This window comes from Drosophila simulans, chromosome 3L (assembly GCF_016746395.2).
Source record: "Drosophila simulans strain w501 chromosome 3L, Prin_Dsim_3.1, whole genome shotgun sequence".
Lineage (NCBI taxonomy): Eukaryota > Metazoa > Arthropoda > Insecta > Diptera > Drosophilidae > Drosophila > Drosophila simulans.
In genome coordinates this window covers 20,038,933-20,059,966 of record NC_052522.2, presented here as the reverse complement: position 1 = coordinate 20,059,966, position 21,034 = coordinate 20,038,933, and the positions used below count along the sequence as shown (strand labels likewise).

General features: G+C 43.3%; 4 protein-coding genes across 8 annotated transcripts; 3 read left to right on the top strand and 1 right to left on the bottom strand.

Moving 5' to 3' along the window:
• The first annotated feature begins 1,776 nt into the window (after positions 1–1,776).
• On the top strand, positions 1,777–7,055 carry LOC6738846 (tribbles). The gene is made up of 2 exons (XM_002085610.4): positions 1,777–2,997; positions 5,862–7,055. The coding sequence occupies exons 1-2, from the start codon at positions 2,171–2,173 to the stop codon at positions 6,484–6,486; spliced, it is 1,452 nt and encodes a 483-aa protein (XP_002085646.2). The 5' UTR covers positions 1,777–2,170; the 3' UTR covers positions 6,487–7,055.
• Positions 7,056–9,744: 2,689 nt separating this feature from the next.
• Positions 9,745–11,545, top strand: LOC6738845 (F-box/WD repeat-containing protein 4). Its single transcript, XM_002085609.4, has 3 exons — positions 9,745–10,023; positions 10,085–10,669; positions 10,843–11,545. Exons 1-3 carry the CDS (start codon positions 9,818–9,820, stop codon positions 11,285–11,287), a joined length of 1,236 nt encoding a protein of 411 aa, XP_002085645.2. The 5' UTR covers positions 9,745–9,817; the 3' UTR covers positions 11,288–11,545.
• Positions 11,546–11,606: 61 nt separating this feature from the next.
• LOC6738844 (pantothenate kinase 3) lies at positions 11,607–19,023 on the bottom strand. Of its 4 annotated transcripts, none has more exons than XM_016171801.3 (7): positions 18,577–19,023; positions 14,558–14,736; positions 13,233–13,525; positions 13,044–13,169; positions 12,803–12,979; positions 12,612–12,747; positions 11,607–12,551 (listed from the first exon to the last, which is right to left on the bottom strand). In XM_016171801.3, the coding sequence occupies exons 1-7, from the start codon at positions 18,620–18,622 to the stop codon at positions 12,255–12,257; spliced, it is 1,254 nt and encodes a 417-aa protein (XP_016032667.1). In that variant the 5' UTR covers positions 18,623–19,023; the 3' UTR covers positions 11,607–12,254. The 4 variants fall into 4 exon arrangements, with proteins under 4 accessions (XP_016032667.1, XP_002085644.1, XP_016032668.1 ...); XM_002085608.4 differs by lacking the exon at positions 18,577–19,023 and adding an exon at positions 16,543–17,441; XM_016171802.3 differs by lacking the exon at positions 18,577–19,023 and adding an exon at positions 15,393–15,818.
• Positions 19,024–19,257: 234 nt separating this feature from the next.
• On the top strand, positions 19,258–21,015 carry LOC6738843 (charged multivesicular body protein 7). Of its 2 annotated transcripts, XM_002085607.4 has the most exons (4): positions 19,277–19,906; positions 19,963–20,182; positions 20,239–20,448; positions 20,516–21,015. In XM_002085607.4, exons 1-4 carry the CDS (start codon positions 19,436–19,438, stop codon positions 20,959–20,961), a joined length of 1,347 nt encoding a protein of 448 aa, XP_002085643.1. In that variant the 5' UTR covers positions 19,277–19,435; the 3' UTR covers positions 20,962–21,015. The 2 variants fall into 2 exon arrangements, with proteins under 2 accessions (XP_039149769.1, XP_002085643.1); XM_039293835.2 differs by lacking the exon at positions 20,516–21,015 and having other exon boundaries at positions 19,258–19,906; positions 19,963–20,186; positions 20,239–20,409.
• The last annotated feature ends 19 nt before the right edge of the window (positions 21,016–21,034 follow it).

Below are 21,034 nucleotides of genomic sequence, written 5' to 3'. Positions count from 1 at the left end.
GATACGGAGGTTTGTTGGTGTTATTTGTTATGTTCGCGATTTTCGCATTCGTATTTATCGGCTACTTCGTGGGAAGAGGAAGCAATTGAAACGGACGTTGCGTTTCAAAAAGAGCGTTACAATATGAAGAATTCAATCGAAGAGATCGGTGAAAAACGCATTGATAAAACCAAGGCCCAAAATACAAGCCTGAACACACAGTAGCGGTGAAAATATTAGTATTCAAAATTCCAGTATTTCAGAATGGGCAAATTTCAAATTTAATGAGTTATATCTATCTTACAGTTGTATCAAATAAACGATTTTAAAAATAAATTTTGCCGGTCTTTTAGTCCAACAATTCTGTCTTAAAAACTATATTTAAAACCCTTTTTTTCCATTTACTTAAGGTTTAAATGCGATAGTTACTATTCTTGTGACCGCGATTGTGCGCCTGTGTATCCTCCGACGGATGTCTTTAGTGGGAAATCACCTTGCGCCAGCTGCAACTGCAACTGCATCGCATGTACAGCTCTGCACCGATGCACTATATCTGCCATACAGTGCTTAGGGGTGGAATAGTGCAGCTGACATATGTATGTAGGAATCTACCTGCGACATAATGCCGCTCGGTGGTTCTTACCTGCTCCTTGAGGATCTCTGATCACTGCCTTCTGTTGCTGTCGTAATTCCTGCGTAGCCCAGTGATCCTCGTTTCGGGACAGCTGCAAAAATCATGAAATCGTCTGCACCGCGAGGTAAACAGCAAGGCAAATGCACATACACACACACACAAATGAGTAATGATCTCGCACAGGAAGAAATTCAATGATCGATTTGGATCCAAGAGATTGAAGCGTTCTTTGAAGATTAGAGTTTGGGAGTATTTATTTAAATTCTAGGATTTACTAGCACTGCGTACATCTGAAATGTCCATCTGTGGTCATATACTTAGGGATATAACAGATCTAAATCTGGAGTATTTAAATGACGAATTTCTTTCTTTTATATATGTACATATGTATATTAGGATATTAAAATGTTTTATGGATAAAACTTAAAATTATAGATAGAATAATAATTATCTCCTAAATAATGCTTAGTTTGCAAAGCAACTACTCAAAAACTTACTTTAAACTTTAAAATTTTTACATCATCACTGAATTTGGTTTAAAAATTTCGTAGCTGTGGGAAAACAAATAATTTCAATCCATCTTGTAAAATATTGCCTTATCAGAGCGGGAGAAAATCTCAAGTATTCAAGCCAACCAAACCACAAACGATATTTTCGAGTCATAGCGATGGTTATACGGGTGTTTCTGTCCTCGATATCCGTACCCGTACTCAATAAAACAAAATCGAAGTTCAAGCTGACTGTACTTTCATTAATTTGATCTTAAAACTGTGGATTTTATCAGTTTACTAACCCCCTCTAATTAACTTATCGCCACGATTTATTGCTGCGCGCAGATTACTACGTAAAATCGTAGAAGAAAAGTTTAAGGGTTGCTGTGGGGATACACAGTGTTCATACAGCTACGTATTTCGAATTCAGTTGGAATCGGAATTTCAGCGTTCAGCGCAATTTTTTCAAAAATAACGATGCTCTTGCTCTCTCTCTTTCCCCCAACCATTTTGATTTCAAAAAATAACGACGCTCTCTGGTCTCCCTCTCCTCTTGCCATACCTACCGCATTGAGCTAAATTCCTCCAACGGGTGAGAGTGAGACAGAGAAGGATCGGTGCAGTGAGAGCGAGCGAGAGGGTGCGAGAGAGCGCCGTTGTATTTCGACGTTCTCTTCGCTTCGTGCTTCATTCGACCGCGTGGATGGTCACATTTGAAATTCAAACTGCGGAGAAGACGGTCGCGTTCGTTTCGTTTCGCGAGTTCAGTGAGCAGCGTCCGATTTGTTTTAAAATCGCCGCATTTCGTCAGTGTATACCCGCATTGCACATGGCCAAACTAACGAAGTAGTAGCCCTGAGTTTAAACGAGAGTTTAAATCGAATTTAATCGGAGACTAAACGGCGCGTCGTTAAATGTCAAAACAATTAACAGCCAAGTACAGCCAGGCTAAAGCGGAGTAACAAAATTAGTAAGAAGAAGAAGCATTAGCAAAGAATAAGACGAAGAAAACGTAGCGAGAGCAGAACTGTGATAAAGTTAAGTGAAGTGGTAAACACAAGCAAGCATGGATAACAGTAGCGGTCAAAACAGCAGAATGGCTTCGTCAGCGGCGTCCACCAGCAAAATAGTCAACTATTCGTCACCAGTCTCGCCAGCAGTCGCCGCCGCCACCTCCTCATCATCCAGCAGCAGTGGCATGAGTAGCAGCCAGGAGGACACCGTACCGGGATTATTTACGCCCAAAAAGGAGTTCCCCAATGCCAAGATGCTGCAGACCATCAGGGAGAAGCTAATGACGCCCGGCGGAGCCTGTGACCTTCTGGCCCTGGGCATCGCAGCGGAACCCACGGACCAGCAGCCCGTCAAGCTCATCCAACAGCGTTATCTGATCAGCGCCCAGCCTAGTCACATATCGGCCGCCGTGGCTGCCAAGACGCCCGCCTCGTATCGCCACTTGGTCGATTTAACCGCCTCCAATCTCCGCTGCGTGGACATCTTCACCGGGGAGCAGTTCCTATGCCGTATTGTAAACGAACCGCTGCATAAGGTGCAGCGAGCCTACTTTCAGCTGCAGCAGCACGACGAGGAGCTGCGACGGAGCACCATCTATGGCCATCCACTGATCCGACCCGTGCACGATATCATACCGCTGACCAAGGATCGCACCTACATCCTCATTGCGCCCGTGCCCCAGGAGAGGGACTCCACGGGCGGGGTGACCGGGGTGTACGAGAACCTGCACACCTACATCCGCCACGCGAAGCGACTGTGCGAGACGGAGGCGAGGGCCATATTCCACCAGATCTGTCAGACCGTTCAGGTGTGCCACCGCAACGGGATTATCCTCAGGGACCTCAAGCTCAAGCGGTTCTACTTCATCGACGAGGCCAGGTGAGTTGCGTGTCCAGGTGACACCTTCGAAAAACCCATATACACCAATATACGCCACATATGCCTGCCTTATACCAACTCAATTGCATATGGCTAGTCGGTTTATTTTGCAATTCGATGGAAACTCGTTATGAGCGAGAGATCTTGTTTGTGGTCGTGTGTTGGTGGTGCCACAATTGTTGCTCTTGTTATTGGCCCATGTTGTTGTAGTTGCTGCTGCTGCTGCTTTTGTTGTTGCTGGCGCCGTCGTTGTGGGTAACATTGAACATTTAACAAGTGTTGCAATCGAATCACCAATAGGCCAACAACAATTATACTGACAAACCGAATGAACGCAAGGCGTACGTATGTACAGCACAGGGCACACTGGTAGTTTCGAACTAATTTTAATAGTAAACATATTTTCATACTATTCGAAGCATTGCAAAAATGAATAGGAATAAGATCAAAAATGTTAAATAATTTCAAAAACCTCACAAGCTAAAGAATTATAATTTAGGTATTATAATAGAATTGCCACTCAGTGAGCAAGCACATGCCTTATTTTGCTGACCCCGACTGTATCTCTGTGTACATACTCGTACACAAGGGCCCAATGTGCCACAGTGATGGCCAAAATGTTGGCCCACCCGTTTTTTTTCATTACACATTTCGGAAGCTAGAAATTGCCACATTTCAAGAATTGTTCAACATGGCATTTGCAATATGGTTTTGGGGTGGGGGATCTGGGGGCCACGTACTCGGCGTTCGCTTGATTTGTCGATTTCCCGTGTGTGAGTTTACAGTGGATGATGAAATATTGACCCCACCTTCACCCAAAATGTATTTTCGCATATGTTAATGAACACAACTGTATGTCTCCCGTTCTTATTATCTTTGAAATTATACTGACATCAGCATGGAATGACGTGAACATTGCTCGATTCCGTATGGCTTTGCAATTAGCGCAATATCTGCTGATTTTTTCGTCATTTCGTCGTTCTGTGCCAAGTGCAAAACGGCGGAAGGAAGAAACCCATAGATCTCTATCTATACTATAGCTCTCTCACCTTGGCGAGAAATAAACAACAAGTGTTCAATACGACTCAACTGCGCTGTGATTACTGGCGCTCACTTCCAATCCCATTTCCATTCGAATAATACTTAACTCTATATAGATAAGTGCTTGCTGGGTGTACATACATACTCAATGGGCGTGGCCATTTCCATATCTACATATATCCAACGGGGCGGGCGCACACACGCACAACCAAACAACGAGCCGAATTTTTAAGGTCACAGTGCGGTGAATGGCCCTGACTCTGATCTTCTGTATTTGAACGCATTTATGTATATGCCAGTGCCTCCCATATACAAATGCGTATGTACAAATCTCTGGTTCATACTTTTATTTTGTATGCTCTCTTGCCGTACATAAATACTTCCAAGGTGTTTGAGGTTTGAGCACTTATGCGCCGCCGGTTTTCCGTATTTCGTTTCGATTCCGATTTTATTTTAACCTTTGTCGCTGGTTAATTTGTGCCAAACGGAAAGAGAGAGAGAGGGAGAGGGAAGAGATCCCCAAGACGCTCTTCAAAGTCCGATTATATCGCGCATCGAGGTCAGCAGCTGTAACTATTCTCCTCATCACATCTCCACCTGCCTTCCGTGCACTCAAAAATATTAATATTGGTTCACAGAAAACCTTGATCTTAAAATTATCATTATATATACTTGCCTTGATCTTAAATATAAGTTTATAATGTTTCTGTATCGAATGGGGGAAACTAGACGATCGAGGACATAAAAATACAAATGAAACCCGAAGATATATGGATAGAAACCTGCTCTTAATTGAGAACCGAGTTCTTTGGATATAATTTTTGAATGCGCTATCTCTTTTCCCGCCTATTTATTGCCCACCTGTTGCTATCAAGTTGAAGGTAATTTGTTTCTTACAGTGTACACTGTAATTTGTGCCGAGGAGAGGCGCGTTTTCAAAGCTTGTTTTTGTTCAGGGTCAGCTCGAGGTTTTTTTGGCCTGCTTTGTGTTTGGCTCTTTGGATGTTTGGATACCAGACCACGGCGACCTCTCTTGTTCTCTTATATCTCTTCGTTCGTTATCGGCGGAATACCCAATGTGGTGGTTGGTAGTGGTGCTCGTGTCCCAGCAGAAGCGCCGTTGCAGCAACAAGTTGCGATACGTCACTCCACCTCACCTCACTACTCACACAGCGGACTCTCTTCGGCTCTATGCGCTGTGCTCGCTGGCGTTTTCGTTACTTTTTTGCTTTTTGCATTCGAATGTGGGCCAATGTCAATGGAGTGGAGTGGAGTGGCCCAATGGACGGGGGAGTGGAGTGGAGTGCAGGGGCGGAGGCGACGGCGGCGGCGGCACTCGCTCATGGGTGTCGGGGGTCGCAAGCTGCGCTTTCGTCACCAATCCAAGTCAACTCAGCTCAGCTCACAATGTGCTCTCTCGGCCAATTTGCCTTTTGACTTGTCAATACGCCAACGCCAACGCCAAAGACAACTACAACTGAAACTGAAACTGAAGCTCCGTGGCCGATCGATTCAAGTCTCTTCGATATTGCGCTAGCTAATGGCCCCACAAAATCGGGGGTTATGCAAGTCCCAGGGATTGCACATGATGTAGAGCTCGACGCTGGGTCTGATGAACGGGTACAGTTGCGATCAGAATAGTGGCAGTGCCAACTCAAGGTGCAGTCATATCTACACTTCTTTGGCAACAATAGTTCTCAAAATCTTAATAGAAACGAGTAAAAAAAAAAAGATTGTTAGTTGTATTTATAAGAAACACATGCATATATTTTGTACCCTTTTTGGCAGATTATTTATTTGAGTTTGTCATTTGCTAATTACAGAACCAAACTGCAGTATGAATCACTGGAAGGCTCAATGATCCTCGACGGCGAGGACGATACTCTGAGCGACAAGATCGGTTGCCCACTGTACACCGCTCCGGAACTGCTGTGCCCCCAGCAAACGTACAAGGGCAAACCGGCGGACATGTGGTCGCTGGGCGTGATCCTGTACACCATGTTGGTGGGTCAGTACCCGTTCTACGAGAAGGCCAACTGCAACCTCATCACCGTCATACGTCACGGGAATGTCCAGATACCCCTGACGCTGTCCAAGTCGGTGCGATGGCTGTTGCTTTCGCTGCTGCGAAAGGATTTCACGGAACGCATGACCGCCAGCCACATTTTCCTGACCCCGTGGCTGCGAGAGCAGCGCCCCTTCCACATGTACCTGCCTGTCGACGTGGAGGTGGCCGAGGACTGGAGCGATGCGGAGGAGGACGAAGGCAACGCCGACGATGCGATGGATGAAGACGAGGAAGGACTCTGTCCCTTGGGTGACAAGCACGAGTACGAGGACATTGGCGTAGAGCCACTGGACTACACTCGCACCACGCTCCAAATGGCTCAGAATGCCAATGGCCTGTCCACGGAACCCGAACCCGATACGGATGTGGAAATGGGCTGATTGGAGCTCGTGGAGTCACCCACGGGTTGCATTCTGGGACACGCTGGCGCGTTGGCTGCATCCGGCTGAATGCCGGCTGATTAGCCGCCGGGACTGGGCATATCGGATGATATGACACTGTGGACATCCTGGCCTTCCGGGTCGCGCCGACTCCGACTGCGTTCCACGTCGTCTTCCTGCAGGTGGTACTGCCAACAAAGACTTAAACCTTAGACACACAAGAACTCACTGCCTTCCAATCGCGCTGCGGCCCCGATTCGATTCGTTCAAGAATCACGCCGCTCCGCAGCCTCCTCTCTGCAACCGATTCTTCCTAAAACCTACCTATGTACAATACATTTAACATTTTAATTTTTTTGCAAACTGTTGATCTTATCAAAGGACAGTCGCCCTGATTTGCTTTTGGGCTTTAAAACACATTAGTTTCCATGTTAAAAAATGCAACGAATGCAAATTGTTATTTATTATTTAATACGTCTGTATTACGCTTTGTCTACTATTAAAATCTTGTAAGTGAAAATTGCAAAAAAAGAACATAATACATTGAAATTTGATCTCACCAAGAATAATTCAAATTTGTTTCTTTGGGGGTAAAAAAGCGCTGTAAATTGATTGACAAAAGAATGTAAATATTTATAAAATTGTAATCAGTCAACCAGACTATTAGCTCAACAACATGAATGTTGATATGTTTTATGGTAGATTCACCAGAAGCGAAAGGCTTCAAAAGATGAAAACAATGAGTCAGGGGAAAACAAGATTTTTGGTTCTGGATGCGTCATATTGTTTACTAGTAACATTCAACATTTGATTAAGATCAGATAAATATTTTGCAAAAATATGTTTTTTCATTCAGGCCTAATCTATTTTCTTCATGAAGGTGATTAATGATTAGTTCACGGCACATAATCGAGAATTCTCTCTTGTGTCGGAAATATCAGCATATTAGTTAGTGTTCTTTGTGAGATTCCCATTACCGGAGCAGCAGATTCCCAAGCTGATAATGCAACCAAGTCACTGGAAGTTATCAGGTGGGCGAACGTGACTTTGGCTACGGAAATATTTGCGACTTTGCTCCACAATAGCAGTAAACTAATATTGTGAATAGCTGCTGAATGCGGAGGTCCCACCACTGTCATCTGATGTGCCGACGTGACGGGGACTTTCGCATGTATACCACCTACATGTACATATACTTGTACGTAAGCCCCCCGATTTTTGGCTCTGTGTGCGCCGTGCTCGAGCATTTTTACCTGTGGTCGAGCACTTTGTTCAGATTATGAAATTGCCGGAGAGAACGAGAACTGCGCAGAACGCGAAAACTGCTGACGACTACGTCACCCACAGATTGTGACTATCAATTTTTTTTGGGCTCAGTGCCACGCATGAACTTTAACTAGATTCGCCCGATCGGTTAAGACCCGACTGGAAAATACCCATCGGGAAATATGTAACCACACAGGAAATGTATTCAAATCGGATGCTTTTGTAGCGTATGTTCTTGTCTGTCTTATTTGTTGTTTAAATAAATTTATTTATTATCGATTATTGATACATATTGAACCAAAGTCTGAAGTCAATATGTGAATTTATATATTTTACCATAAGTATCCTTAATTTATTTAACTTAATATTTTAAGAATACATTTTAGGATGGGTACTCAAAGCTTCGAGTTCTTGAAAGGGTAAAGCCCATTGTCATGTGCAGTTTGATAAGATTTTAAAGGGGACTTATAGAACGGAACGAACGATCCAGAACTTTTCGCATTCCTTACTTAACCAAAAGTCACGATTCCTTTATTATAACGAAGCTCTAATAGGGGTCACGCTACCCGAAAAAGTATGTTAAATGGAAAGTACAAAGGTGGACTAGATAAGTGCCTAGCCCTGTTACAAATTCACTTTTTTAGGTTCTAAAACCTTAAGTACCTTGACAACCATAAAGTAGACCTGAACAGTGACAGCTACGCTACTTTCCCTGACCCAAAAATAGTCGTTACTTGTTTCTTTGTTATGACTCTGGTTCAATTCTCAAGATTTTCTGTGAATTTCTTTGTTTGCCCTCGCACACAGCTTATACTGTCTGCCATTAGAAGATAGTCCTATGTTTTCCTTTGAGTACCCAATAGATAATGCGAAATTCTTAACCTGAACAATCGTTCCATGGTCTTCTTCATAAAGTCATAAAACTTTATGCACCATTTTGCAGTATCTACATAGAAGGCGGCAGATAAATGCCGAGAAAGATACGAGATACTTTCTAGACAGATCAGACAGTTTGTGCGCTATTTCAAGTCAATCAAATGCTCAGTTAAGGTATTTAGCGCAAAAATCTCGGCAGTTTCGTGCCTAATTGCGGAAACAGTGTTCTAAATAACTTTAGATTGCTGCAATTGTATGAGTACGTGGTCGTACGCACGCCGCACATTTATGTGCGTAAATCGTATATTTTAGACTTTTGTCCCCAAAATGTGCAGTTGCGGACTATTTCGTGTTTGGTATTGCAGGCGGCTTACATCAATGGTGGGAATCTTTCTAAAATCAAACCTAAATTTCTTATCGAATGATAAAAACTCATTTTCCAACGATGTCATTTATCGCAATAGTTCCCCGAAGTCTAGCCTTGATGCTTAACCTTCTACACAAGCAAAATTAATAAATTTATTAACCATTTTCCATGAATTGTATTTTCTTGGATTGCCTTGACACAGCTAGTGGATATTGTTAACCATTGAAAAACCAAAGCTAAGATAGTAACATTTTAAAAGCTTTATTGGCTAAAGGGGTGGTAATAATTAACTTGCACTTTTAAGCAAAATTTTCCTTGGTAATAGTTACTTCAAAGCTGTAAATCTATAGACTAATTTCCTGTTGGTGAAATTTAAAAAAAAATATAGTCATCAACATGGGAAGTGTTTAAAAAAAAACTGTTTTCAAAGGTCGATGAAATTAACAAGTGTTTCATTGTTCTTTAAATTTCACAATTTCAGGTCAAGTTACGTCAACAATGACACATAAGTGAAGATTGCACTGTTTTTTAGCTGAGGAAATTCTATAAATGAAAAATATATCGATTATTCGAAATAATCAAATTGTCTGAGATCTATTTATTATAAATAAACTATGAAAGAATATACATTTGATATTCAAATTATTAATATAAAAACACTATGAAAGACCACACGTTTGAATTTAATTATTGACTGATGTCAAACTTAACGGAAATTTCGTAGTGTTGCAAAGGTAACGCTAGAAGTGGATTAATCGATATACAATTTGCTTGCTTTTTGCTCGGAAATCGAGCTAGATTCACGAATTAGAGGTGAAAGATATGATGGATGGATCCCGCATGAGCTTGAAGGATCTGACCATCGACTGCCTGCTCCGCATATTCGACTATTGCTCGGAGGGGGACCTACTGTCCCTGTGCCGGGCGGACCAGGCTCTGGAGTATATTATTGAAGCCTACTACTTCTACCCACTGGCCTACGATTTGCTGCTCTGTGGCCACCGGAATAATCCAAGGATCGAAAAGAGGTTGGCGAATGAGAATCGGATAATAAACTCAAAATAATTTACTCCTTTGGTAATCTCCTAGAAACCGAAGACGCCTGACAAACTATGAACGCATCGAAGTGTCAAGGAACTGGGTTAGTGGCACCTATTTCGAACGACCCTACTTCCACCATGCCCAGATGTTCCCCACCAAACTGTGCCTGGAGGCCGACTTTCTGTACATCACACATGCCTGCTATCTGCGCAAGTACCGACGGGCCAGCTGTGATGCACTGCATCGTCGCTTCGACGAGGAGATCTATACGTCCGCACAGACCGACATCTCCGATTTCGTCAAAAAGAATGAAACCATATTCGCGGGACGGGTTTGTGGATCGTGCTTCCACTACGATACCGATAGCATGGTGATGACGGAGCAGAGGATGCATCCGGCCAACGAGTACTTGTACTGCGTAGACTTTGTCAAGGATCTGTACGCAACCAGCACAGATCACTGCTGCAGACTGTGGCAGCGTGCGGAGGAGTTTGGAATGACGCATTTTGATCAGGTGATGAATCTGCCGCACGCCTTTAGGTCTCTGGAACTGAGTTCGGATGGCCAGTGGCTGTATGGGGGACTCTACACTGACGACGGTCGCCAGGCCCTGAGGGCAGTCCATGTTGAAAGGTAAGCCCTACCGTCTATTAGTTATGGATACATCTTGTTACCATTAAAATCTTATGTGCAGGAATGTTTTTGCTAATGTTTAAACAATGAACAAAGTAGATATATTATTTGATTTACATTTGATTATTATTATTTGTGTTATTAACTATCTCAAATTATTCCTTCTTTATCAGTGGCGAGGAATTGGTGTTCAGTTCCAAAACAATGTCAATTTACGACCTGAAATTGAAAGATGACCAGGTCATTTTCACTGCCAACTTCGACAGCACGTTTCGGATGTTTGACCGACGCGTGGATCGCGATGTAGCCATTTGGGATGATCCGTTCGACTCCTCCTTCTACTCCTTGGAGTACGATGGTCTGCATGCGGTGCTGGCCGGCACCAACAGACATGCACGGGTCAACCTTTACGATATAAGAATGAAGAAATACGTACAATTGTACTTTCCGGGAAGGACGCGGAATCATAATGGCTTGTCGCCAGTGTACAGCCTAGCCTGTGATAGCCAATATATGTTCGTGGCCACCGATCACAATCTCCGCGTCTTTGACTTTAAAGCAAGCTGTGGACTTCGGAGAGACTACAGCAATATTGTGTACAAACGTAGTGATAATTAATCACATTGGATTACCCATATTAAAAATATGCCAAATGTTATACATTCATTATTTTGAAGAAACCAAATTCGCCGTACAAATATACATTCAAGATGTCTGGTGATTTCCCGTAAAGCCTACCATTAGTTCTCATCAGAACAACTCGTGTTTAGTTTATTACGGAATTTGTTTAGAATAACACGAACCTTAACAATAATTGTATAAGTTGGCAAAGGTAAAGAGAAGGCTTTTGATAATAAAATTAATTTGATACAAGAATATCGCTTAATTGATGTTAAAGACTATTACCGTCTTGCTTTTAAACTGCATCATCATACCATTAGTTTGTGTAAAACAAGTTTTATTGACCTGTCCACAAATTGGATCCTATCATAACATGACCACAAACTTATATTCTAAAAAGAAAACTTTAAAACATCCACTTAAAGCATGTACAAAAACGTTAAGATAATAACTTAAAAGAATGAATTTTCTCAAAGGACAAGGGCATATCATTGGGTGAATGCTATACCTGCTCTTTCGTTATTTTGTTGCTCGCCAAACTTTCAATTGCGTTTCTGTTGTCAAGTATTTGTAATACTTTTCCGAGAGCTAACATCTATCACTGTAGAATCGAAACTAAAAACTACCGAAACTGACGAAGATAGCGTGGTAGTAACATATGGTAAAATGTTACGCGGCGAAAAATTAAGACATAAATTGTGGTTCGGCATTTGATCGGGCCAAAATTCGTTGCTTTCTAGCAGGCACTTTATCCATACATACGTAATTTCATGCATTTACAATTTGTGCGTCATCAAGTTACAACTAAAGCCGAGAAAGAATTACGATAAATACCGAGATAAACTGCGAAGGATCAAAGTCATTGCCATTGCCATTGCCTTATCGATCTTAGGTCTACTGTACATGCACTACAATCGGCTGGCGCACGTTGGGTGCCCTTGGGAGGAACATGTGGTTATAGCGACTATCTAGTGGAGTGTTTGCTTGTGGGCGCCTTTTCTGGCGGCTCGTCCGCCGAAGAAGACGTCTGTGCTGCTTCGCTAGCTGAATCGGATTCAGTGTGGATTGAATGCTCCACTCCGTCGTTAAGGGCGGCTGCCAGCTCGCCGTTGAACTGCAGCAGGCAACCCAGAGCCCCAAAGTATCCCTCGTGCTCCAGGAAGAGACCCTTCATTGTGCCATTGGACCAGAACTCCATTGCGTACGCCAGCAGCTTCATTGAAATGGGGTTTACTCGCAGAAAGTTGCCCACAAAGACGACCTTAAATGGGTTTGTTGCTCAGTCTATGAGGATATGTATGTAACAACAATTGATACTTACCCTATCGATCTTCTCATTCAGCGCGCACATCCTTGCTATGGAGCCGATATTATTCGTTATGGTGACCAGCGTGGCGTTGGCCAGATCTTCACGTGATACCGAACCCCGTTTGTCGTTGAGGTGCATCTGGCCAAAGCTAGAAGTGGAAAATTCGTAACTGGTACATGGCCCTTCATTTCTGGCTTTGCTACCTTGACGCCACCAAATCGCCGGGGAGACCAAAGCGGTTGTAATCGCCGCCATAAATGTCCTTAACTAGCTTGTCCACCTTCCTATTGTCACCCTTGGTGGCCAGTTGGATGGCCTCTTCGAAGGATGTACAGCCGGTGAGTAGACAACACAGGCCGAGGAATGTACCGCCGCCCAAGCTGAAGGATAGATTTCATTAAGCATCGTTGCACTAAAGTGTAATTTCATGAAGAGCAGTCTTACCTCGTGCCCGAAATGCGCTTGTAGTTGTCGGGACCGTAGACCGCCAGGATAGAGACTCCGGATCCGACGTTCACCAGAATAAACGGAAACGGTTGGGAGAAATTGAACTGCTGCTTCTCGCTTTTTCTACAAATTGTATGGTAAATTAGGAACTAACGAATCCTTGAAGCCAGCACTTGGTCCACTTACAGAATGTCGCGTGCGTTTTCGTAGTAGTAGCACTCCGTGCGATTGTGCAGATCGGCGAAGAGAATGCCCTTGATGAGCGTGTCCAGCTCGTCGAATTTGGCCAGCTTCATGTTGACTTGGTCGCGAAAATCCTGCTCGAACTTGAAGGCGCCACCGCCGGTGGCACAAACCGTGGTCACCAGCTCGGCCATGCCCTTCTGCTTGGCCAGCGATAGAAAGTTGCCCATGTCCGTGGTCTGGAAGCGAATGAAATGCAAGGAACCGCGTCTTTTGCGTATCTCGACATTGTCCATCTGAAAGGCGATAGGGATTACAAAAGACCACTTAGTGCGAATAAATATTAGCTATTCTAAAAATAATTAGATTCTTTTCATCTTTAAAAAGGCTTTCAATCGTATTCCAGGCGGAAGAGTGAAAAACGAGCTAAGTAAATATGCAAATTAGACTTCTGAACCTATTACAAAATTGAAATGAAAAGTGCAAAAGTCAATGTTCACTTCGCGAAAGTGCTGTCCAAACTGTTACTAGGTTATAAAGCGGTGTGATTATACGATCGCCATTAAATTTAGCTATCCAAAGTCTAAGTGAAAGGGTAATTTGTACAAAATTGAAAATTAAGCCCGCAACAGCGAGCGTCTGTAAATTGACATAGTTCTTTAGAAAGTGTTCAACTTTTGGCCTCACTCATTGAATAACAAACTATTTTGGCGCGGGGCATTTACCCCGAGGTTTTAAATAAACAATTAAAACATTTTGTTTATATATATGCATATATTTTGCCATATGCTTTCTTAAGATTTACTATGGCGGCTCAAACGTTTATTGAAATGAAAATAAGACAAGCAAACCATCTTGACAGTGAATCACTTGCTTTCGAAGGTAAACAAAGGAATCTCATTAGTGCGAGATAAGCGTGTGGTACACCGAAAACAAAAACAGACCACCAATTGGGAATGCAAGCTCTCCCGATGGTATCAAGATTGTGTCGCTAAACGTCTAATCAACTTGGTTACGACTTAGATTAAGTACATCAATGAACTAATCTATCAGCACGATTTTGCTTTCCGTGTAGGCGTGTGTGCGCGAGAGTGAAGGTCACAGCAGAGGCACTCACACTCGAAAACCCTGGCACCCGAACTCATTTGAAATCACCAGACGACCCGTTCCGACCCGCACAAGATGACTTGTTGACTGGATCGCGGGCAAATATCGCGGCTCGGCGCGCTGGGATTGATAATATTTTGGGTGATAATACCGATGCTAATGGTTTGCTTTGCTTTGTTACAAAATCGCACATCCACATTCCCATAGGTCGCTCATCTCACCTGTAGGTGCGTATCACGATGTCCGGTTTTGCCGTACGCCGAGTTTTTGGTCAAGTAGCGTCGGATATTCCGCAAAATGCCAGCCTCGCGATCCTGCTCATCCGGCGTTATGTCCTTGGGCTCGAAGTAGACCAGCTTGGTGAGGGTGCCGCCGATGTCCATGCCAAACCATGGCATCGCTGTAATGGCAGTATATTGATCATAAGGTATATTTGCAGGATATAGTTTCGCTAGTTAGTGAGTTCCCTAAATTTAAGCGTATAAGCATGACCCACCCACATCTATTAAAGCAATAGCAGCAATAAGCGAGGGGTCTTTTTTGGTGGCCCACTTGTGGCACAAACATATTATTTTGTGTTATTGTGTGGATGTGTTGTTAATATTTCAACTGTCAAATTTTGCTTAGTTCCTTGTTTTCCACATGTGTGGCATTGCAACACTTAATCACATATGTATCTGACTGACTTGTAATCAAACCTGTCTGAGAAACAACATGTTCGGGAAGCTTGTGAATCGGATTCAATGGCAAAGCAACAAGTTTCAAAACATTACAAGAGCAAAAAGAAATCGAACGCCAAAGGCTAGCTAAAACTAAATGTTCGAAAGCGGTTCATGCTCATGGTGTCAAGATCAAATTGGCGCCAAACTGTGTCACACTGCCGCCTGCTAGAGGTTGCTTTATCGAGGCGAGGGTACTTCACAGAGTATACTTATCGGATACAGTAGATATCGTCTAAGGTAGCACCAGCAGAATGCTTTTATGTTGTGATAAACTCAAGGCTTCCCCGCATGGGCCATTCCTTCGCCACGAACTGGACTTTGGAAGTGCACGCACCGCTCTTGATGATGAGATCAAAGATCGATGTAAAATGTAGCGCCTCCGGCATTGTGTAACCCTTGGAGATGTGGCGCTGCTGGTTTATTCCGCTCGACTATAGAATCGGCTGCACATAACACCGACGTGTAATCACTGGTAAACGCGTTTTACTTTATTTGACTTTCCAGCCAGCCCAGCCCAGCCCAGAGACCCGGGCAACGCGTATGTCGAGGTGTATATTTCACGGAACCACGGAGCTTTCAATTCGATTCGTTGCGTTGCGCTTCGTTTCGGGCAGTATATGGCTGTGGGTTCATTACGAGCACAGTGCGCCTGTATAGTACGTTGGTTTGCCTAAACCGGAAACATTTCACTCGGGCGCCACGGGCAAGTGCGACACGTCGATGGCTCCAACTGACTGACTGACTGGCTGCCGGATAATATATTAGCCGTAAACAGCTGAACACTGGCGAAATGGGCAATCGACTCGAACTGAACGCATGTGCGCCGCGCTCGGGTAAACACACCTTTCTTATCTGCCCTCCGGACACGGCACGCAGCTTATCGGGCGCTGGTATTGCCCGAATTGACCATTTGGCGGGCTCAAGCCATTTTTTTTATAATACAGGTGTACACTTCAACCGAATTCATCCGATCTCCACTTGTCGATCCGAAAATCGCGGGGTCCCCCAGGACGTTTATCTAATCAGTTGTTTAACTTGTACTCTATTTCTGAATGCACTACTCAGAATTTAACAATCTTAACTATAAACTAGATGGAGTCAAGAGGTTGGTGGTTTTTATCTTCTCGACAAGTACTTAATTTTGCGGCAAAAGTTAAAATATTATTCCCTTCAAGGGAATACTAAATAACTAGCTGTGGGTTCATTGAACGATGCCGATGTCCACTGACTATGTCATTAATTTGGCCTTAAAATTAAATTAAATAAAATCATTTCTAGGGGTTTTAAGTGTTAAGGGAATTTCTGAAATTTTACTGAATTTATTTATATCATGCGACGCATTTCAATCCATCTAATTCCTCAAATCAGGCGAATTAAAAACGTATTTAAGCACGGTTTAGCACTTTTTACGAAGGAGATTGGATTTGGCCAATGTCTGATATCTGATATCCCAAAACCTTAACACATATTATCCACCAACTTACACATGAGCTCATCGCCTTGGGGAATCTGGATGGCGGGATGCGGTAGTTCGGTGCAGGCGGAGGACGAGGAGCAGTAGCTGTGGCACCTGCTGCGCTCGAAAAACGCTGGTTCCGCCTCCAAATCGATGGGATCTGCGCTGCCATCCAAGGCCGTGGCGATGGACTTGCTCTTGGAACCCAGAGCTGAGCGCCACGAAGCGCGCCATGAGTTTCGTTTCGCTGAGATCACAGGTGAGGTTGGCGGACTGGGGCTGGTCGGTTTCTTATCGTTATGCAACTTGAATATTTTCAAATTGAATGAGTATTTCGAGTTGCGCGTGGGGACTTTCATTTTATTTGCTTGATTATTTTACAGCTTAGCGTTTTGCTGACACACAACGGATTTACAAGTTCAGAGGCGGGCACTTATCACAGGCAAGTTGGATTGGAGTAGTGTGAAGTGTGGAGTGGATTGAAGCTTGTTGGATTTGGACCATTGGCCACGAAAGCCGCGAAAGATGTTTGTTTGCTCAATTCATAGGTTTCTAAATGGCGATGGCGACAACTGGTGATCGCGCGATGCGATGCGATCCGATCCCATCCGTTGTTGACCGTTCGAAAACAGACGTGAAACGCGTTTGAATGAAATTTTACTGCCCGAAGCGGCGACAGCAGCAGCAGCAGCAGCGGACGCGCTGCGGCTTTCGCATATGTATAAGCAGCTCCAGACGAACTGAGCGCCATGTGTAGTGGGTACATGCCCGTGGAGGGGGAGACACCCATACATATATAGCCGCACCGTATTAATGAGCGAGCCGAACCGAACTTAATCATTACGAAAACACATTTAAAACACTGACAGAGCAGCGTCGACCCAGTGTGAACCCTACGACGTCTGTGGATCGCCATTACGTCCGTCCGCCTTTGCATTTACCTCGGCGACTGGCCCGTGGGTAACTTGGTAAAATTCCCAGCCAATGCATAGTCAATCATCTGGCCATTCATGGGCGAACCTGTGCCTTGTGCCACAACACTCTCTCTGCAGGCGCAGCAGGCGTGATAAGAGTGTGAAGAGCCCTGATAACACGGTCCCAAATGGTTCAAATTCCAAGCGGAGAAACCGCCCGAAAAAGCTGTGGTCCGAAGAGAGCAGAATGATTGCCAATTCATACACTTGCTTTTGGGGAAAACTACTAGCCATTCCGCAAGTGCAGACACTGATTTTGATTATAGCTTAATTGGACAAATGTGTTTCGCGATTTACAAGTTAATCTTATCACTATTGTGTTGTGCACCCACAGAGCATGAAATCTGGCCAGCGATACGAGTAGGGTATTTCGATGCACTGGTTTTGTGTAATTAGCTGACAGTCATTGTGACGTTAGTCATATCTGTGGCAGACCTGGAAATATTATCACATATGCATGCTTTTGCTTAGCATGCAGTTTTCGCGCCACTAAACAAGTGGTCAAGCTAAAGAATTAAACCAAGTCAATAAACCCTCAACCTTGCTCGCAATAATAAACGTAAGAAAGACTTTAAAAGCACCCATTGCTTGGAATATTTGTTTTCTATATAAAGAAGTCATAGAGAACCGAAATAATTTTCAAATGAGTAAGCTAAATTAAGCCAACAGTTACTAGTAATTTATCCCGCTAAATTAACATCGCTAAGTCTAAATTCGGGTTTATGCTCTCAGTCATCATGTGATTACTTTCTAATCACTGTTTGTGTTTATCTTGCAACCGCAAAGCTGCCTACTAAAAATAGGTTTAGAAAGTCTATAATAAACAATCAACCATATTTCAAATCTAATCCAACAATTGCATGGTTAGATATATATTTGCTTAAATCAGAGATAATCTTCTGGGAACTTAGTTCGTTTTTAAAAATCTTATCTGTTTTTGAACTCCCAAGTAAACTCAAATCTCAGATTTCTTGTCAAATCTATATGTTCCTAACAACTTATTTTGAATTAGAACTCCTTCTGCATTGCTTTTGGTATTTGCCAGATGGAGATGCAAGCTTCCAGAATCTTGCGAAATCACCACTTACCCCTCGCCAACTGATTGCGCAGGTTAATCTGTTCGTCCTCCATCATGATGAATTGCAAGACTTTAATTGGACGGAGTGAGTACACCGCAGAACAATGGAGAATCGCACGCACTTCAAGATGATCCGACAGATGTTACAATCGAGAGTCTTCCAGGGGCAGCGAGGAGATCTAGGCGGGAATTCCTGGCGAAAGAGGCCAAGAACGTGTCTCAGGGGCTGGGATGTGCTCCTCTGCTCATTGATGCTGCGGAATCCTGGGGCGGGCAAGTTAGCTCCGTGTTCTGTGCATTCCCGGAGTCCTCTGGAATGGTGCTGTACTCTCCACTGCCAAGGCGGGTTCCACGCACAATCAACAAAAGCTTCAAAACAAAATTTTTGTCAGAAGTTTTTAATCTAGTAGCCTGGCTGGAACAGCTGATTTGCGATGTGGAGAAAGTTAATCGATATCCAGTTTATCGAAGAGCTCAGTGTTGGCAAGCGGTAGACTTTGTCTTAAGTTGTTTACAATACAAGCTAAAGTAATCTAAATTTAATTACAACTTTAATTTCATGTGTTAAGAAATCAGTTCTTTAATTTATTTTTTAAAATTAGAAATAAATTTCTATACAAAATTTACATTTTAAATTTAGTATTCCCACACCTTTTATGTGTACCTATTAGCTTTAAGTAAAGATCTTTAAAAAAAATATCTCATTTGATTATCATTCCACTAAATTAACGGCCCTTTTCAAAGTTTGTTTACAAGCGTGGTATACACTTAATCATTTTGCAACACCACAAACCAGCTGTTTTGTCATAAACACACAATCACAAAAGACGCGCAATTTTTATGATTCGGATTAAATTTTTGTTTTAAATATGGGCCTTGGAAGCGTTGACAGGGAGAATGAAACCGACCAGTTCAGCTTCCCCGCAAGCTGGCAGGACAGCGGTAGAATGCAGGTGCAGTTCGCCATGTTTCGATCGAGACATCTGGATGCGGAGGGCTACGATGCAAAAATGAAATTTTGGATGGATTTAATTGAAAAATATCTGAAGTTCAGCGGACGACCAATCTTCAGCCTGCGGGATCTGCAGCTGCTGTTCATGAGGGGTGACCAACTGCCCGCATGCCTGGACACCGTGATATCCGAGATGCACCAGAGGAAGCAGATCCGCTCTCGCAGTGAATTCGAGTACGATCCGGCCAACTCTTGGGGTGGATGGCTCGTCAACAGCCTGGTAAAGCGTCCTCTTTCATGGAGCTGGTCGAAAATCAAGCACAGCGTGGTGACGGAGGACCTGGAAGCCTCCGCTTTAATTGAATGGATTCACCTAAATGCCTTAAACGTATGTGCTAACATTCAATAAAAATAGGAATACTACATAATACATCATCTTTCCAGAACACTTGCGATTTCATTGCCGAAAAAGTCCTGTCGGAAAACACTGGAAAACTACTGCACTTTAATGCTTTTAAAACGCTTTGTAAGACTCATGGAGTTCGCATCTACTCAGACAAAGATCTATGCGTTTGCCTGTTGGCCTTAAATGTTCATCAAAGCGTGGGCCTAGAATTTAAAGTAGAAAAAGGCATACGCCAAATTCACTTGATCAAAATACCAAGCAAGTTTTAAAACTTTCAAAGTAGTATGTATTATTAACTAAAATTTTTGTTACAGAAAAACAGGGCGATGATCTTAATATAAGCCAAGAAGACCAGGCCGTCCACAATCTTCAGAATACCCAAGCTCAGTTACTCAAGCAGTTGGAGGACCTAGAGGAGGAGATCAAGGTGAACGATGACAAAGTGCGCCAGTACATGAAGGAGAACAAGCGGCAAATGGCAAAAACCTATCTACGAAAAAGGCATCTCCTGGAAAAGAATCATGGTAATCTTTGTTGTACAGACCTTATTTTCCTTTAGTGAATAATGTTCTTTGAAATTGTTCTAATTAGAACGTCGCAGTCTTGCCCTGCACAACATCGAGTCTCTTCTGTCCAGTGTGGATGAGGCCCAGAACAGTGGCGTTGTTCTGGATGCCTACAAGATCGGATCAAATACCTTGAAGAAGGTTCTCTCGAATTCTGGATTGATTTACGACAATGTCGACGAAGTTTTGGCGGATGTGCGGGACACTCTCGATCAGCATCGGGAAGTTCAGGACGTAATGTCCAATAGCGTTGTGGAGAACGCGATCCAGGAAGAGGATCAACTTGAGCAGGAATTGCGTGAACTGTGCGGAGAATCTGCGCCGGCTACGTTCAGTCCACATATTAACAACAACCTAACGGCGGAGGTTGTGATTACGGACGAGGAGATGATTGCCATGCTGCAGGATCTTGAGGTGGAGGATGGTACTGTATCGCAATCAAGTGTCAAACCCGAGAAAACTGCGATATAAATGTTGTGTTTCTTTAAATGGCATGTGAACTGCTATATTTCTAAATTTATTAAATTTTATAATGCGTTTTTAT

Bases quoted from the DNA above. Each gene is read 5' to 3' on its own strand.
- LOC6738845 (XM_002085609.4), top strand. From the start codon at position 9,818: ATGATGGATGGATCCCGCATGAGCTTGAAGGATCTGACCATCGACTGC. The intron at 10,024-10,084 runs GTTGGCGAATGA...GTAATCTCCTAG, and splicing joins AATCCAAGGATCGAAAAGAG to AAACCGAAGACGCCTGACAA. The intron at 10,670-10,842 runs GTAAGCCCTACC...CTTCTTTATCAG, and splicing joins AGGGCAGTCCATGTTGAAAG to TGGCGAGGAATTGGTGTTCA.
- LOC6738844 (XM_002085608.4), bottom strand. From the start codon at position 16,873: ATGAAAGTCCCCACGCGCAACTCGAAATACTCATTCAATTTGAAAATA. The intron at 13,526-14,557 runs GTGAGATGAGCG...ATCGCCTTTCAG, and splicing joins ATCGTGATACGCACCTACAG to ATGGACAATGTCGAGATACG. The intron at 13,170-13,232 runs GTAAGTGGACCA...TACAATTTGTAG, and splicing joins GAAAACGCACGCGACATTCT to AAAAAGCGAGAAGCAGCAGT.
- LOC6738843 (XM_002085607.4), top strand. From the start codon at position 19,436: ATGGGCCTTGGAAGCGTTGACAGGGAGAATGAAACCGACCAGTTCAGC. The intron at 19,907-19,962 runs GTATGTGCTAAC...TCATCTTTCCAG, and splicing joins TTCACCTAAATGCCTTAAAC to AACACTTGCGATTTCATTGC. The intron at 20,449-20,515 runs GTAATCTTTGTT...TGTTCTAATTAG, and splicing joins TCTCCTGGAAAAGAATCATG to AACGTCGCAGTCTTGCCCTG.
- LOC6738846 (XM_002085610.4), top strand. From the start codon at position 2,171: ATGGATAACAGTAGCGGTCAAAACAGCAGAATGGCTTCGTCAGCGGCG. The intron at 2,998-5,861 runs GTGAGTTGCGTG...TGCTAATTACAG, and splicing joins TACTTCATCGACGAGGCCAG to AACCAAACTGCAGTATGAAT.